Source organism: Oryctolagus cuniculus, chromosome 15 (assembly GCF_964237555.1).
Source record: "Oryctolagus cuniculus chromosome 15, mOryCun1.1, whole genome shotgun sequence".
Taxonomy (NCBI): Eukaryota; Metazoa; Chordata; class Mammalia; order Lagomorpha; family Leporidae; genus Oryctolagus; species Oryctolagus cuniculus.
Window position 1 is genome coordinate 79,600,878 of NC_091446.1, and position 16,586 is coordinate 79,617,463.

The window sequence follows — 16,586 nt, forward strand, 5'->3', positions numbered from 1 at the left end:
CCTGCATCCCTCAGGGGTGGGTGTCCCGGTGATCAGCACCCCGGGAAACTGTGGGCCTGTGGCTGCTCCTGCCCGATGCATGCTGTCCCTGTCCTTATGGTCAGCAGCAGCCCGGTGTTACCAGCGTGCGGCTCAGGAGCTGGTGCCCAGGAGTTCTCAGTGCTCTGTGCCTGAAGCCATGGTCAGTGTCAGGACAGGGCCCTGGCTCCCGTTCTGGACAGTCTGGACCACGCTGGCTTGAGGTCCTATGCAGGTGGTGCTCAGCGGGCTGCTCCCCTCCCCCCATCCCAGGAGGATGCCGGTGTCCACCTCCTAAAACTCCTGGGAAGAAGGGCTGGAACAGAGCAGGAGGGGTCGGCAGGGGTTGGGAGTGCTAGGGTGGGGCCTGTGGTAGGACAGGAGGCTGCAGCCTTGGGAGTCTCCATTCAGGTCATTGCAAGGGCAGTCCCGAGTGTGGGGACCTCAGGGAGATGGACAGGCCATGATGGGGCTCCCTGTGCCACCTTGTATTCATAGAGAAAGGCTTTCACAGTTGTGCTGTAATAAAATTGCAGAGGAAGAAAGGAGGGGCAGGAGGTGCAGGTTGCCTGAGACTTGGGACCGTTACGGCAGGTGGCAGAGGGCCCTGGCACCCCTGGTTCTGGGGCAGTTCTGCCAGAGCCCTGCCCTCTTCACCTGGGCCCTGGGGAGAACACAGGCCCCACTTCTGGTGACTTTTTATGAAGCCGGGATGAGAACCCTGACCCCTTGCCAGAGCTGTGTGTCACTTGGGATTGGCTGGCAGGATTCTGTGACATCACAGTCACTGAGAACTGTGCACTCTGGGTTGTCGGCAACCAGCGGTCAGTAGTGCATCTACTGCCCAACTGACCAGATGTTGGTAGCGTAGGCAGGAGGCACTTTTGCTAGAATCCAATGGATTCGCGATGGAGGTGAGTGGGACTTGCTCTGTGCATGAGCTGTGACATGGGGAAGGTCACGCCAGGTGGGTGGCACTGGTCTCCCACGCCAGGTTCCATGAGTGATGTGGCTGAGCTCTCAGTGGGCCCCTGTGTGCAGAGCGTGTATACAGTCGTCTCATTCCTCCCACTCTGCTGGTCATCAGTGTCGAATGGGCCTTGGTGTGAGTCTGTGTCAGACACGGGTTCAAGACTAGGTGTTGGATCAGCTGGTATCAGGTGGGGCAGCGAGGCTGGCTCTGAGAGCCCTAGAGACGCGGGGGCTGGGAGAGGGCCAGGGAGACCCTTGGACTTGGGCTCCCTGGAGGACACGTGGATGCCAGGCTGGGAGAGGAGCATCCTTTCCCAGGGCAGGGGAGGCAAGGTGGGGGCTGTCCTTCCCCAACTGTCCCTAGTCCCTGTGCTCTGGACAAGTCATCCTCCTGGGACCCGACCACCAGGTGCCCGCCCACCTGGCTGTGTGGCTGTCCCCCCTCTGACCAGGGGGACAGCCCTCAGGGCAGCAGTTCCCGTGGGCTCCCTGTGCTGGCTCACATGTGCGTGTGTGTCTTACAGATTGGATATGGACGCCCTGAGGTCCGGCAGGGCCCAGGAGCGAGCAGGGATCATCTTGAAATATGAGCAGGTATGGGCCAGGGTGCTGGGAGAGGAGGTAGGACCCTGCCTCAAGTACTGTGCCTGTGAGAGCCAGACCCCACCTCCCTGGGGACACAGTGGGGAGGGTGGCTCAGCTTCCCTCAGTGACTGAGACCCGGACTTCTCACCTGGGTCCCCTCTCCCCTGCAGGGTCCCCGTAAAGGGCCCCAGTTTCACCTGGGAGAAGAGGACAACGAGAGTGGAGCCCTTGTCCCAGACAAACTTGGCTTCCTGCGGTGAGTCCTCTGCACCCCGATCCACCCAGGGGAGGGACCAGGGTCAGAAACCCCACCATTAGGTAGCACACCTGTCCCCAGGCCCCCTCCTTGATCCAAGCTGTTGTAACAGTGCAGGCACAGGTCAGCGTGTGGCCAGAGCTGATGACCCAGTGAGTGAATCCAAACTGCAGGCAGGGACAGAACTGGACATGGGGCAAGCACGGGGCACACTGCCTCTGAGGCCTCTGTTCATGCTAAGTAGAGGGGGTGGCTTGAGGGTCTTGCCCTGCTCCTAGGGGACACAACCGGGCCATCAGCATTCCAGAGCTGTGGCCACAGGGTTGGGGCATCAGCCTAGAAGGTGGCAGTTGTCCAGGAGGTACCTGGGTCTCAGGGGCCAAGCTAAAGGCTTAAAGGCCTGGCCTGAGGGAAGGCCAGGGATGTGACCTCAAGGCTCCGAACCTGCCTGCAGGCTTCCCCAGTACAGACCGGGACAGAGGGGTTTGCAGCGGAGGGCACTGTGCTGGGAGGAGTGGGACCTGAGGGCAAGAGACAGACTTGGAGGCCCCGTGGCTGGAGGGTGGGCTCCGGTGACCTAGAGGGATGGAGCCGTCTCGGCCACCTTAGCTCTCGGGGATGGGGGTTCTGGCTCCATGTTGTGCCAGAACCTGGAGAAAAAGCAGGAGCCGATTGGTGGAGAGATGGCCACGGTCCGGGCTGAGGAGGGTGAGGTGGGGAGCAGGCACCTCAGGCAGCCAGTGCATAGGGAGGAGGGTGGGCAGGGGGGTACCCAGGGAGGTGTGGTGGTCCCAGGTGCTTCGAGTCCCAGCTGCACACTCACAGCACTGGCAGCAAGGGCTCCTCCCTGGCCCTGGGCTCCCTATGCTCACGGTCACAGCCCCTGCTGGGTGTCTGCCTGCAGCATGGCTGCCCCCTCCCTGCCCTTCTCTGTGCCCTGGGCTGCACCTCAGCAGGGTGAGGAGGACACGGGTCCTGTCCCAGCCTTGCTGGGGAAGTGGACCATGCGTGGTTCAGTGCCCATTCTCATGGTGTTGTCTCTCTTGCCTTTCAGTAAGCAGAAGCCGCCCAGGCATGGATGCCTGGCAGTGCAATGGGTAAGCTGACCTTGGCCATGGACTCTTCATCTAGGAGGCAGAACTAGCAGGCCTGTGGGTATAGGCAGTGCTTAGGGGAGTGCCATATGGTCCTCCAGGGACAGCAGTCCCCAGGAGATCTGTTGAGGCCCACATGCCCCAGAGCAGGCCTGCAGCTCTGAGGTCCCCACCTGTGGGCCACTGTGACCCACTTTCCTGGATGAGATGGGACTGGCTTGAGGATGGCTTGTCCTGTGGGCAGAGCCCAAGCCCCTGAGGCTCCCCTAGTTGGAAGGTCTGGGTGCCGTGGTCTGCCCCTTTGCTGGCTCCTCCCAGCTGAGTTGTCCACAGCCTCCTGAGCTGCATCCGTGGCTTCTCCAGAGGACACTGCTGGGCTCACACCATCCTGTCTCCATTCCCAGCATAAACATCAGGAGGGCCGCCGACTGCAAAAATGGAACAAGATGCTGCGAAATTTCACCAAGTACCGCAGCAGTGAGAAGGTACCTGGACCTGAGGGCCCCTGGGGACCACTGAGGGTGGAGTTGGGATGGACAGTGCCCATCGCTGTGCCTCTCAGACACAACTGTCCTGCCCTGAAAGGACACAGGTCATCTCAGCCCAATGCCCTTGCACCCAGGACACTGCCGCAGTAGAAGATCCAGTCTCCCCTGGGGCCACTCCCAGATGCAGGGCAGGCACAGTTCCTGGTGCCCTGTGTGGGCAGTGAGTGCACCACAGAGCCTGCACTGAGCCCTCGGCCCTCCTCTCACTGTTGGGTCAGGAGGCCCAGGTCCAGGCAGATCTGGGGACACAGCACAGAGCCCAGGGCTCCCCTTCCTGCTGTCTCACCCTACGCTCCCCCCCAACAGAGGGCCTGGGGCGGGTCTCACCAGAGCCTCCTCTCTCCTGTAGTTCCACCGGAGAATTGAGAAAGGCATCCCTGCCCAGGTGCGCGGCAAGGTGTGGGCCATGATGCTCTCCGTGGATACCAGGAAGGCCCAGAACCCTGGCAAATTCGAGGTATGGCTCTGCGTGCAATCTGAGGCAGGCCGACCCGCTTGGGCCTGCTCAGGAGCGCAAGGCTCCCGTGTGGTGGACAAGTAATGCCAAGGAGGAGTGGTCATTTGGTTGGGGCCCCCACCCGGCCCTCCCCTCTGCCTCATCCACGTCTCCCCAGAAGCCTCCTCCATGTCTCCCCACACACAAATGGGCCTGGACACAAGGATCCGGTCAGGGCCACAGCCCTCATCCCTGTGGTTCTGCCTTGCCTCTAGGCCCAGGACTGCCCAGTGCCATTGTGCTGGGTCCTGAATGGATAGAGACGGCCTGGAGTGAGGTGGAAATCCTGTGTGCTAGGGCCCTCAGCTGGCTCTGTCCCTAACGGCCCTCCCCACACCTGACCCTGCTTGTGCGTTTCTTATGCTCGCCGGGCCCTGCCCTCACCTGGGCCTTCTCATGCCTGGCCTGGCCTCAGCTCACCCAGCCCCCACCTGGCCTGCTGGTTCCATCGGTCAGAGTCAGCTCTCAACTGCTTCTGGGAATGAGGGCTGATCCATCAGAGGGCTGGCCCCGGGCTGTCACCTCCCTGGCTGACATCAGGGAGCAAGGAGCAACTGAGCCGCCAGCCCCGCCCTCGCCCAAGTCTTCAAGTGGGGGCTGCCCCTGGGGCCAGCTCCAAGTCCAAGAAGGGTGTCCACTCTCTTGATGGAGCTGGGGCTCTCCTGCAGGGGGCAGCCCTGAAGGCTGGTCAGGGTGAGGCTGACTCCTGTCCTGTGGGGCCTGAGAGCCCAGTGAGGAGGCTCGGAGGCCTGATTCAGTCTCTCCTGCTCTGGGAAGGCAGAGGTAGCACAGAAGGACATTGGCAGAGCCCCTGGCCTCAGGCTGACTGTAGCGGGTCCACAGTGGCCCCTCTGCTGGGCACTGGGGGTGGCGTGGACACTAAGGTGAGTGGGGAACCCATGACCCTCCCTGGATCAGGGGAATGAGCTTCCCTCAAGGGGAACTCTCCCTGCCAACCAGAAGAGCTGATGTGGCTTTGGGGTGCTTGTGTGACAGTGGGGGTTGGCTCGTCCTGAGGCTGGCCCCTCCCCCTCGGCCCTGCCCTGCAGGAGATGAAGGAACGGGCCAGGTTGTGCTCAGATCAAGTCCAACAGATCGATGAAGAGGTAGCACGCACGTTCAGAAGTCACATCATGTTTCGAGAGCGATACGGAGCCAAGTGAGGCCTCTGGGCTGGAGGGGCCCTGGGGGAGGGAGGTGCAAGGGTCCTGGGACACATGGGGTCCTAGGAGAGATGTGGGCTCACACCTAAAGCATAATTCCTGTAGGACAGAAAAAAATGGATCCATGGCCTTCTATTTATACTGAACAGTTTGCTTTCCCAAAGACACTTTGGTGGGAATGAAATGAAAAGGAACACAAGGGGAGACAGTATTTGCAAAATACAGAAAATGAAGTTTGTAAATCTCAATAACAACAAAGCAAATGAGGGTTCCCTGCCCTGACATGGGCCAAGGCTCAGGAGGGCCCCTGCATGATGGCACACACAACTCTCCTACTCAACGCGTGAAAACATGCTTAGCACCTAAACCACAACGGGGCACCAGCGCACAGCTGTGAGAATGGGGGAACTAAGACCACTGAACACCGGGTGCTGGGGAAAACGTGAGGTGAGCGCAATTCCGGTTCGTTGCAGGAACAGAGCACAGTGCCCAGGCCCCCAGCAGCACCCAGGGCCATTTCTCACAATGAGAGACACACACCTTCCACATGAACCCCCAGCACACATGCACATTTACACAACCACCAGAACAGCTGAGTGCATAAAACCCTCACGCAAGATTCAGGGTTGTGTTCACAGTCACTGGACGCAGGACTAGCCTGCACGATGCTCAGTGGGGAAACGGATAAGCAACCCGTGTCACAGCTGAATCCGAGAACAGGATTCAGTGAGAGGCAGGACGAGGCTCGGCCCTGGGCTCACCTGGATGCATCTCAGGTGCATCCTGCTAAGAGAGGAAGCATCCCTCAAAGGCTACACGTGCTGTGATCCACTCACAGGACGTCTTCAAGAGGCCAAACTCCAGGACACACAACAGGGCAGTGGTGGCCACGGGCTGGGGGAGGTGGGGAGTTTGGCCACAGAGGCTCATGGGGAACAGATAGGCCACAGGAGCTGCTCCCTATCAGAATGAACGTGCATGGGAGGCTGACTCTCCATGGCTTAGACCCACGGGACTGCACTTCCCACAGTGGGACGCTCACCTCTGCAATGAACACCCACCTGGGGAAACGAAACTGCACATGACTGCACCCTGGGAGATGTGCATGTCCCTGCAGGCAGCACTCACCCACACGGTGGACTGCTCATGAGCAGAGTATCAAGGGCCCTGCGTGTGGCTGTCAGGCTCTGTTAGGCAGAGCCACACTGAGAGCCTCGGCAGCACTGGACGCACAGCCTCTGTCCTCTCTCTTCCAGACAACGCTCCTTATTTGAGGTGCTCCTCGCATACTCAATGTACAACCCCGTGAGTATTCTGCGATAACGTTCCAAGGTCATATCCAGAGCTGTCCATGCAGGGTGCCCCTGGTCACAGAAATCCTAGCCTGGGTTGAGGGGGCCTCTCTAATCCACAAGGCAGAGACTGAGGGGTAGAGTTCAAGCTCATGGCCTCCTTGGCCCCAACCTCAAGTTCTGGGGCAGAACGGAAGCCTTCTCCTGGGCTGGGCTCTGTTCTGGCCCAGGCAGGCCTTACTATGGTGCTTCTTCCTCACGTCTGCAGTGGGGCCCAGCAGGGCACCTGTGCAGCAGAGAGCTCCAGAGGCCATCACGGGTGTGCAGTCTGCACTCCCACAACAGTCTTCCCCTTCCTGACATCTGGGGTGGGGCTCATACCTCTTCTTAACCCTGCACAGCCTGCGCTCAGACCCTGCAGGATTCTCTCCAGGAACTTTGAGAGATCCTGACACCCAAGGGGCAGCAGTGGGGCCTGGTGGTAATGCTCAGCTCTCCCAGGAGAGGTCACCCTTGCCACGTGAGATCATCCCAGCCAGGGAGGTCCTTCTGATGTGTTTTGTGTTCTTCCAGGAATTGGGCTACAGCCAGGGCCTAAGCCACGTGGCAGCCCTGCTGCTGATGTGGCTGAGTGAAGAGGATGCTTTCTGGGCCCTAGTCCAGCTCATGGGGGACAGCCAGCACGCGATGCATGGTGGGTGATGGGTGTGGTGGGCGTGGTCCTGCAAGTGCAGGGATGGGCATGCAGACAAGTGACTGGGACATTGTCCCTCACTGGCTGCTGCGTGCATAGGGCGGTCTCCCTCAGAATGCTTTCTTAGAAGCCAGGGCCGGCAGAGGACCCAATACCAAGCCATACCCCTCACTTCCCATCACACAAAGGTCCTGTGCCTTGTCTTTGACAAATGACCCTTAGGTCTCTACTGGCCTTACTGCTTCACATCTCTACTCAGACTCCCACCCACTGAGCCACACCCTTGCAGAAGGAGCATCCATTCTAGGGTGACCCCTCCTCACCCTGAGTGTCCAGATGGCCCTGAGGCACCCAGTGTGACTGCAGTCAGCCCAGAGGTCAACTTAGGCAGCCTGCCCTGGGCTGTCAGCTGTACCCCCCCTTCCCCTGAGGCTCCCCTGCCTGTTAGAGCTTCCCCTGACCCTCCATGTTCAGAAAGAACCCGCCCCAAGCCTTTGACTTTCCAGCCTTCCCGGGAAGACACTCTGAAGTGAGGGCCGGGGGGTTGCTATTACTCAGATTTCTACACACCGGACTCCCCAAAACTGGAGCGATTCCAGCACCACCTGGGAGCTATCATGCGTCGCGTGCTCCCCTCCCTGGAGAAACACCTGGTAAGTAAACATCTCCTTTCTCCCCTCGGGGGCTCTGTGCTGAGGGAGGGGAGGACAGAGAGGGGTCCTGACTGCTTCCTGGGCCAGGGGAGGCTACGTCCTCACCAAGACTTTCCTTGTTACTGGGGTCTATGGCAGCTTGGGTGTTGGTGTGTTTTCCACCACTTGTTCCCCCAGAGTTTGTGTAGATTGAAGGGAGATGCTGTCCCCAGGGTAGAGTGGACTGAGGGACCTGTGTCCTTTCAGGAATCTGCATCGCTGGGAGGGGGGATGCACCTGCTGCTGGGCTTCCTGCACCCAGGGGCTCTGCCACAGGGCTCAGATTAGAGGGAGTCAGGCCTGGGCCCTGGGCCCTGAGCCCCCTCTGCCTCTTCTCAGGAGAAGGAGGGTGTGTGCCTTGAGGACTACACCGCCCACTGGTACATCCAGTGCTTCCTGGATGGGGTAAGTGCCCCAGGGACCCCTTGCCCAGGGAAGCTCCTGCCCCAGTACCTGGCTCTCTTGACCTGGTGGTCTCTGACTCTGAGCTCCCCCAGCCCCAACAGACACAGGAGGGAGCCTGCTGTGCAGACCAGGCAGGCCCTGCTCTGCTGAGGGTGGTCCAAGCTGAGGCTGAGCCTCAGGGACAGCAAGGAGGGGACAGGTCCCACCAGGACCCATCCTGAGAGCCTGGCAAAGGCCAGAGCCCTACAGTGAGAGGCAGCAGATCCATAGACCCTGGGTGCCACAGGCTGGTTTCAGCACAGCCCAAGGGCTGACCCCTCCCCCAGGTCCCTGGGCTGTCTGGCATCTCCAGGGTGGCTTCCAAAGTGTGCAGAGCAGTCCGCGTGGCCCCAGGGTCCTGGATAGGCCTTGGTACTCTTTCTCTCTGGGCTTCTAGGGCACAGCTAGGATGCCCTATGACACTGCACACCCACCCACTGTGGGTCCTACTAAGGCCCTGATGCGTGGGGTCCTCCAATGCCTCTGTTCCCCAGGTGCCGTTCCCCCTGGCACTTCGGATGTTCGACATTTACATCCTTGAGGGCGCGCACGTACTCACCGGCATGGTGTACACCGTCCTCAAGGTCCACCGAAGTAAGTCCTCAGGGCCCACAGAGGCCTGGGTGCTGGGGATGGAGGAGTTGGGGGGGTCCCATGCTTGGCCCGGGTGAGCAGAACCTAGGGGAGGGACGAGTTTTCTGAGTTCTTGGCCAGCTTAGGGGGCATTGCGAATCCCGTTTCATCCCCAACCCCCAAAAATGGCGCCTCCCAGCCTGACACCCACCCCCATGTCCAGAGCCCATGTTGAAGATGCCCCGGGACCACATCCAGGAGTTCCTGCATGCGCTCCTTCCCCACTGCCTGGCTCTCTTGACCTGGTGGCCTGTGACTCTGAGCAGAGCTGAGCTTCCCCAGGCCCAGCAGACACAGGAAGGAGCCTGCTGTGCAGACCAGGCAGGCCCTGTCCTGCTGAGGGTGGTCCAAGCTGAGGCTGAGCCTCAGGGCCAGCAAGTGGGGGACAGGGCCAGGGTCAGGGGTTGCAGCAGAAACAAGGGTTGGAGCAGCCATGGTGGCTACGCCATGCCTAGGGCTCCTCCTAGCCTGACACCCACCCCCATGTCTAGAGCGCCTGATGAAGATGTCCAGGGACCACATCCGGGAGTTCCTGCAGGTGACCCTGAAGCAGGCCTGGTCACTGAGCGAGGATGCAGTCATCAGGCAGCTGCGGGCCTCCATGCGTGAGCTGGGGAAGCTGCAGTGCCTCCTGCCTCCTGAAGGTGAGTCCAGCACACGGCCCCGTCCCATGCTCCCTTGGGGGAGTCAGTAGTGGGAGTGCCAGGCCCTGGCAGCCCCACCCAGGGACTCACCTCTTCCTAGTCCTCCTTGTCCTCCCTGGGCTCAGCAGTTCTGCTTTCAGGAGCTTCTGACAGCATGGCCTGGCGGGGCCTCGGGCAGCTTCCCTGGATCCTCCTGCGGGGTGGTCCAGCCGGCACTGGATCCCCTTCAGCCATCTGAGGACCCCTGGAAGGCCCACGTGCCCTGAACCCAGTAGTGGGGGCCGAGTCCACTCCTGTGAGCAGGGTGGGCGCAGAGGCAGGCGCTGGGGGCCCCCACGGCAGAACCCAAGTTCAGCTGAGTGTGGGCTCTGCAGTCCTAGCCTTGGGCCAACAGAAGTCAGCAGGACCCGGAGCAGCAGTGGCCTCTGGGCTCTGGTGCAGAGGGGTCCCCGTTCTTGTCCCCTGCTGACAAGGACCTGAGCACCTGGGTCCCCATGCAGAGCAGAGATGGCTTTGTCCCAGCTCTAGAGGCTGGCAGTGGGGGCCCAGGGGCAGCCTGTTCAGACACTGGGAAGTCCCCACTGTGCTTCCAGGTGCTGCCTCCCCTGGGTGCTCGTGAGACAGAAGCAATGACAGCCCAGTTTCACCGGGAAAGGGACTGTGGCCCAGGGGCAGAGGACACAGGGAACCCCTGCCACCTCTTTGGAAACCACATTCCCTGTCCCCGAGGGCCTGGCCAGACCCCATGTCTGCCCCACAGCCCCAGCTCTCACCCCCATCATCTTAGGCTCAGTTCCCTTCCTACAATTGAGGAGGGACTCAGATGCGGGTAACTCAGCCAATGCACTGTTAGGGCCCAGGATTTCAGGTGGGGTAGGTAATGGGGTCCTGAGTTGGTGCCAGCAGTCCCCAGAGATGAGAGAGTGAGGTGGGGGGCTCAAGGCCTGTCCAGTCTGTGGGCTTTGAGGGGAGAACCAGAGGTGTCCCTGTCATTCCCATGGCCCAGGCTGCATGCACCATTCCTTCTGCGGCCAGCAGGCTGGAGGTGTCCTGAGCATCACACCGAGTAATGGGGACCCCAAGGGTCAGGTCAGGGCAGGCACCCTGCAGGCCAGATGGTGGCCGTGGAGAAATTAAACCCATCTGTTCTTTTTCCAGATAAGCCAACCGAAGATGGCAGCCCGGCCCTGCAGGTGCTGCCTGGCTCTCAGGAGCGCGCTCCCCCACCAGTGTCCATCAAGACCATCGTTGAGCGCAAAGGCTGTCACCCTGCTGCTGCAGCTCTCCAGGAGCCAGCGGGGACTTCAGCTTCTGTCCCCGGGGAGACCGGTCCTCTCGGATCTGCCGTCCAGCCCGACTCCAAGCAACACACCAAGGAGGAGAAGGGCAGTCGTGGCGAGAGCAGCACCCAGCCCTGCGGCCAGGGCTCCTCCACGGGGGCCTCAGGGTCAGGGGGCGCCGCCCACCTCTCGGGCCCACAGTGCTCCTGGCTGGACGAGCCAGGCCCCCTCCGGCGCTGGACTTCCCTGACCAAACTCAACGTGACCTTCCAAGATGACTCCGACTCTGAGGACGAGGAGTACTACAGCGGCCTGGAGAAGCAGGAAGACGACGAAGAGGAGGAGGAAGGGGAGGAAGACCAGGCTGCTGAGTGTCCTGCGTCTCCCTGGCCAAAGCTGCTTCGGGACCTGAGATTCGTCCTGCCCGAGACAATTTTTGAAGAGGACGAGGAGGGAGGCTGTGAAGAGGGTGCCTCCCCAGAGCCCTCGTCCCCAGCCCTGTCTGTGAAGTCCTCAGAGTCTCTGCGTGGCCCAGGCCTCTTGGCCCCACAGAGCTTGCAGAGCAGGGGAGACCTGTCCCGATGGGGGGGCCTCCCAAATCTCAGCCCGCCTGTCAAAGGCGCTGATTTCTGGCCCCTGGAGCTGGGTGGCCAGCAGGGTCTCAGGGCCCCTCCCCCACCTGCCTCAGAGCCCCTGGATCCCGGGCCCATGCAGGCTGTGCCAGCCCTGGGAGCAGGGCTGAAGACGCCCTCCCTGCATGGGAGCCCCATGCACTCTGGGGACACTCACGGGCTGGAGCCTGCAGGAGCCAGCTCTGCACTGGGAGACCAGGCCTGTGTGCCCTCCCTGGCTCGAGGCCTCCTTGCTGCCCATTCCATGGAGGAGCTGGATGTGTGTGGGCACCTGGAGGGGAAGAACAGCCCACCAGGTGTCCAGCTCAGACGGGCCAGAAGCTTAGGCTGTCTGAGCACAGCGGCCTCCCCGATGGACAAGGCTCCTCTCTGGAGCTCCTCTCCCCCATCCTGAGGCTTCACCCATGCTCATCTCGGCCAAGGAGGCTAGCTTGTCTATGCCCGCCGGCTTCCCTGATGGTCAAGGCTCCTCTCTGGAGCTCCTCTCTCCCTCCCTGAGCTGCCTCACCCTAGCTCAACGCGGCCAGCATCTGGCTTCTCTTTGCCCGGCATCCTCCCTGATTGACAAGGCTCCTCTCTGGAGCTCCTCTCCCCCACCTGAGCTGCCTCACCCTAGCTCAACTCGGCCAGCATCTAGCTTCTCTATGCCCGCCGGCCTCCCTGATGGACAAGGCTCCTCTCTGGAGCTCCTCTCCCCCTCCCTGAGCTTCCTCACCCTAGCTCAACTCGGCCAGCATCTAGCTTCTCTTTGCCTGGCATCCTCCCTGATGGACAAGGCTCCTCTCTGGAGCTCCACTCCCTCACCATGAGGCCTTATCCTAGCTCAACTTGGCCAGAAGCCTAGCTTCTCTATGCCCAGCGCCTCCCGCCTGACAAGGCTCCTCTCTGCAGCTCCTCTCCCCTCCCTGAGCTTTCTCACCCTAGCTCAACTCGGCCAGCATCTAGCTTCTCTATGCCCGCCGGCCTCCCTGATGGACAAGGCTCCTCTCTGGAGCTCCTCTCCCCCTCCCTGAGTGGCCTCACGCTGGCTCATCTCGGCCAAGGAGCCAGTCCACTGCCACAGTTGCTATGGGCACCCTCAGAGCAGGAGATGAGATAGGACATGAACCCAGGCACCTGTGGGCTGCCACATACCCCTCCCGCCTTTGTGAAGGAACCCTCGGGAACTTCTGCCCCTTGTTGATTGTGTATTAAATGGTTTCAGAATGCCTTTGATTTTGTGACCCCTGGAGCCGAGCTGCCACACAGGGTCCCTGAGTCCCTTGCAAGTGGCTGGAGGTGCCACAGCCTCCAGATGCAGTCAGAGACCCAGCTTGGGGTGCTCCATCACTTCCTGAGATTGACCTGTGCCCAGCGTGGACCAGAGGAAAACTGGAGGAGCAGCAATGGCTGGGTACATGTGGTCTTTGGGACAGTTCAGGAGTGTGGGCCCAGCCAAGGGACCAGGCCCATGATCACCTCTGTGCACTGTCCTGGGTGTGTGGGCACCAGGTTCCCACTCTTCTTTCCTCCCTGCCCCATCTCACAATCCAGCATCTCATGGCCTGAGCCTGCAAGAGGACCCCAGGGCACTTCTGACCACAGACCAGGATGCCAGTGGGTGGAGGCAGCCCCAGAATGTCCAGGTGGTCCTGGTGGCACACCTGGCTGGCCAGATGCCCACATGCCCTCTAGCAGCTCAGGCCTCCTGGGCTGCTGTCACAGTGGGTTCAGCTTCTCCAGGTCATGCTGTCACTAGGGGTCATTAGCATGGAGAATGTGTCCCCTGATGTTGGGAGAAGAGACTCCTGGCTCAGAGGCTCCTGGCCTGGAGGATCCACAGGGAAGGAGTCTGGAACCCTACCTTGGGCAGAGAGAGCATCCCAGTTCTCCAAGGGTCCCTGACACTTGTAGCCTCTTCCTCAACCCACACGACCTCCAAAAGGCGACTAGGCCCTGTTCATCAGAAGCTACCTGGGTCATCCCAATGGGGCAGGTTAGGCCATAGCCATTTTCCCCTGGGTCTGGAAGGCCCAGGATTCTCTAGCTGTTGAGTCTGGTTTGGAGTTGACCACTCTGTACTCCGTTCTTGAATGAACCATGGCTGTGTCAGTGGCAGGACCCCAAGGGCTCAGAATCGCTGGTCCCCACAGGGTGCTTTTTGCAGAATCACACTGAGGCCAGAAGCTGACAAGATAGAGGGTGACAAGTGGCTACTGTGCTGATGACTCATCTCTCCAGGCTGGGGAGCCACAGCCATGGGCCAGTCCTGAGCCTGCTCCTGTTCTCCAGTGCTCGAGGCTGGTCCTCTTGTTCCTGGGAACCATAAGGCCATATTTTGGACTCTTCACCTGCTTCTTCTGCTCCTTATCTGGGGAAAGATGTGAGCCTGATGATGAGCTTACAGGCAAGGTTGCTACAGGGCAGGCAAAGTGGATGGGAAGGCCCCTGTCCAGGTCAAGCCTGTCCTGTGCTCCCTGCTCTGCCCTGGCTTCCTGGGTGGACCGCAGTGTACTCAGAGATGTGCAGGCATCCACCTGTCCAGGCGCATGCCCTAAACAGTGTTACTAATGGGAACGCACACCTAGAGACTTTCCTGGTGCCTATGGCCTTGAACCATCCTCCCCTGGTCAGCCATGTGCAGGGTGACCTGCAGACATCCGTCTCCATTGAAAGCCACCTGCCTTTGGTGACAGTCCTTTGCCCTCTCCTGGAATGGAGATTTCACAAACCTGGTGCTCTTTCTTAAGATTTTCTCCTTTGTATCACTTTGCTAAATAGAAGAAATAAAAGGAAGCTAGCTATATTAATATTGGGTAGATTTCACAGAAAAGAATTTTATAAGAGATAAATAAACTTCAATATGTTTCAGGGGTCAATTCATCAAGTATATATAAGTATATATATATGTATATATATGAGTATATATATATATATGTGTGTGTGTGTATATATATATAAATATAAAGCTAAATACTTACACACCTAATAAAAGTAATCCAAAAGATGTGAAGCACAAAAGCCAATGTAAATGTAAAGACAGGCAAATCCACAAGTGTAGTCAGAGCCTCCGTACCCTTCTGTTGACAATGGATGGAACAGCTGGAAGAAACTGAGTGTGGAAGACCAGGGCAGCCACACCAAGAGTCTGTCCTAGGTGCATCTGTCTGACACTCCAGCCCGCAACAGCAATGCGTGATTTGTTTCCAGGCACATGGAACCTTTACCAAGATGGGACACACTCTTGGCCACAAAACTAGTCTTAAGACAATTAAAATGACCAAAGTCATGCAAAATGTGTTCTCTGAACACAACGAAATTATATTTGAAAACAATAATAAAAAATAAAATCCCCACATAGCTGAAAATGAAGGTCTAATTTCCCTCTAAGTAGTGAATGGGTGGAATGGAAATTCAAAGGGAAATTAGAGATCACTCCAAACTTAATGAGATGAGAATTTGATAAATCAGAATGTATGGGGCATTGCAGGAGCTACTGTCATGGTATAGTGGGTCAGGCCTCTGCCTGCAGTGCCAGCATCCCATATAGGTGCCAGTTAAAGTTCAAGCTAGGCCCCTGCAACCTGTGGGAGACCCAGATGAAGCTTCTGGCTCCTGGCTTCAGCTTGACCTAGCCCTGGCTGTTGCAGCCATCTGGGGAGTGAACCAGTGGATGGAAGATCTCTTTCTTTCTCTCTCTCTCTCTCTCTCTCTTTCTGTAACTCTTTCAAATAAATCTTTAAAAACAAAACAAACAAACAAAAAAAGAAAGGATAGGATATTGCCAATGCTTACAGTGCTTACAGGGAAAATTGTAGCACTAAACATTTACATTAGAAATGAAGAAAGAGGGGCTGGCATTGTGGCGTAGCAGGTAAAGCTGCCGCCTGCAGTGCCAGCATCCCATATGAGCACCGGTTCGAGTCCCGGCTGTTCCAATTCCAATCCAGCTCTCTGCTAATGGCCTGGGAAAGCAGTGGAAGACAGCCCAAGGCTTTGGGTCCCTACACCCACATGGGAGACCTGTAGAAGCTCCTGGCTCCTGACTTCAGATCAGCACAGCCACAGCCATTGCAGCCAATTGGGGAGTGAACCAGCAGATGGAAGAACTCTGTCTCTCTGTCTCTCCTTCTCTCTCTGTGTAACTCTTTCAAAAATAAATAAATAAATAAATAAATCTTTGAAAGAGCTCAAACCAATGACTTCAATTTCTACTTTTGGAAACTAGAATAAGAAGGGGCTGGGGTTGTGGTAGAGTGAGTAAAGCCACCACTGGCAATGCCAGCATCCTATATGAGCATATATGACCTAGCTGATCCACTTCCAATCCAGCTCCCTGTTTATGGCCTGGGAAAAGCAGTGGAAGATGGACCAAGTGTTTGGGCTCTTGCCACCCATATGAGAGATCCAGATGAGGCTCCTGGCTCCTGGCTTCTGCCTGGCCCAATGTGGGCCATTGTAGCCATCTGGGGAGTGAACCAGCAAATGGAAGATCTCTCTCTCTCTGTCTCTACCTCTCTCTCTGTAACTGATTTCAAAATAAATAAAAATAAACAAATAAATACATGCTTTTAAAAAAGAAGAGAAACTAAAGTCCAAAATAAGTGGAAGAAACATTGGCAGTTTCTTAAAAAGTTACATATTCATATACATTTGCCACATGATCTAGCATTACATGAGCCACAACTTGCTCCCACCCAGAGTGTGCGTTAGTAGGAAACTGGATTCAGGACCCAGTCATTCTGACATGGCATATAGGTATCTGATCCACTAGGCCAAATCTTCCCCTAACAGTATTGGAAACATATGCTTTATTAATGAAAGCATTCATAGAAGCTTGGCTTGAAATAGCCAGAAAATAGGAACAATCCAAATGTCCACTCATAAGCTAAAAGATAAGAAGTATATAGATATCCATGTAATGGAATACCATGTAAGAAAATACATGCAATAAAATGAATTACCGAAACAGTTATAAAGCTTAGATAAATCCAAAATAATTATGCTGCAGGGATGGAGCCCAAAACATCCCTACCCTCCAGAAAATCTCCACCTACTGTATTATTCCATTTACAGGACATGTAACAAATGCTAAATGCATAAGCTAACAGTGACAGAAAATAGATCAGTGCTAGAGATAAATGGTGACAGACGGTGTAAGTAG

General features: G+C 57.7%; 2 protein-coding genes across 3 annotated transcripts in view; one reads left to right on the forward strand and one right to left on the reverse strand.

Moving 5' to 3' along the window:
• Positions 1–16,586, reverse strand: part of LOC100340890 (uncharacterized) — a 110,080-nt gene that overhangs the window by 39,746 nt on the left and 53,748 nt on the right. Inside the window, exons 7-8 of the mRNA XM_070058080.1 lie at positions 9,622–13,793; positions 8,814–8,932 (exon numbers count right to left, since the gene is read on the reverse strand). Coding sequence (XP_069914181.1) covers positions 13,790–13,793 — 4 coding nt within the window. The 3' untranslated portion in view covers positions 8,814–8,932; positions 9,622–13,789. The remainder of the gene's footprint in view (positions 1–8,813; positions 8,933–9,621; positions 13,794–16,586) is intronic.
• LOC103347615 (TBC1 domain family member 3D) lies at positions 803–12,152 on the forward strand. 2 transcript variants are annotated; one of them, XM_070058067.1, is made up of 14 exons: positions 803–932; positions 1,515–1,584; positions 1,746–1,831; positions 2,886–2,928; positions 3,330–3,410; positions 3,823–3,930; positions 5,019–5,128; positions 6,389–6,437; positions 6,998–7,118; positions 7,677–7,771; positions 8,150–8,215; positions 8,749–8,848; positions 9,379–9,531; positions 10,690–12,152. In XM_070058067.1, the coding sequence occupies exons 1-14, from the start codon at positions 916–918 to the stop codon at positions 11,835–11,837; spliced, it is 2,247 nt and encodes a 748-aa protein (XP_069914168.1). In that variant the 5' UTR covers positions 803–915; the 3' UTR covers positions 11,838–12,152. The 2 variants fall into 2 exon arrangements, with proteins under 2 accessions (XP_069914168.1, XP_069914167.1); XM_070058066.1 differs by having other exon boundaries at positions 829–1,584.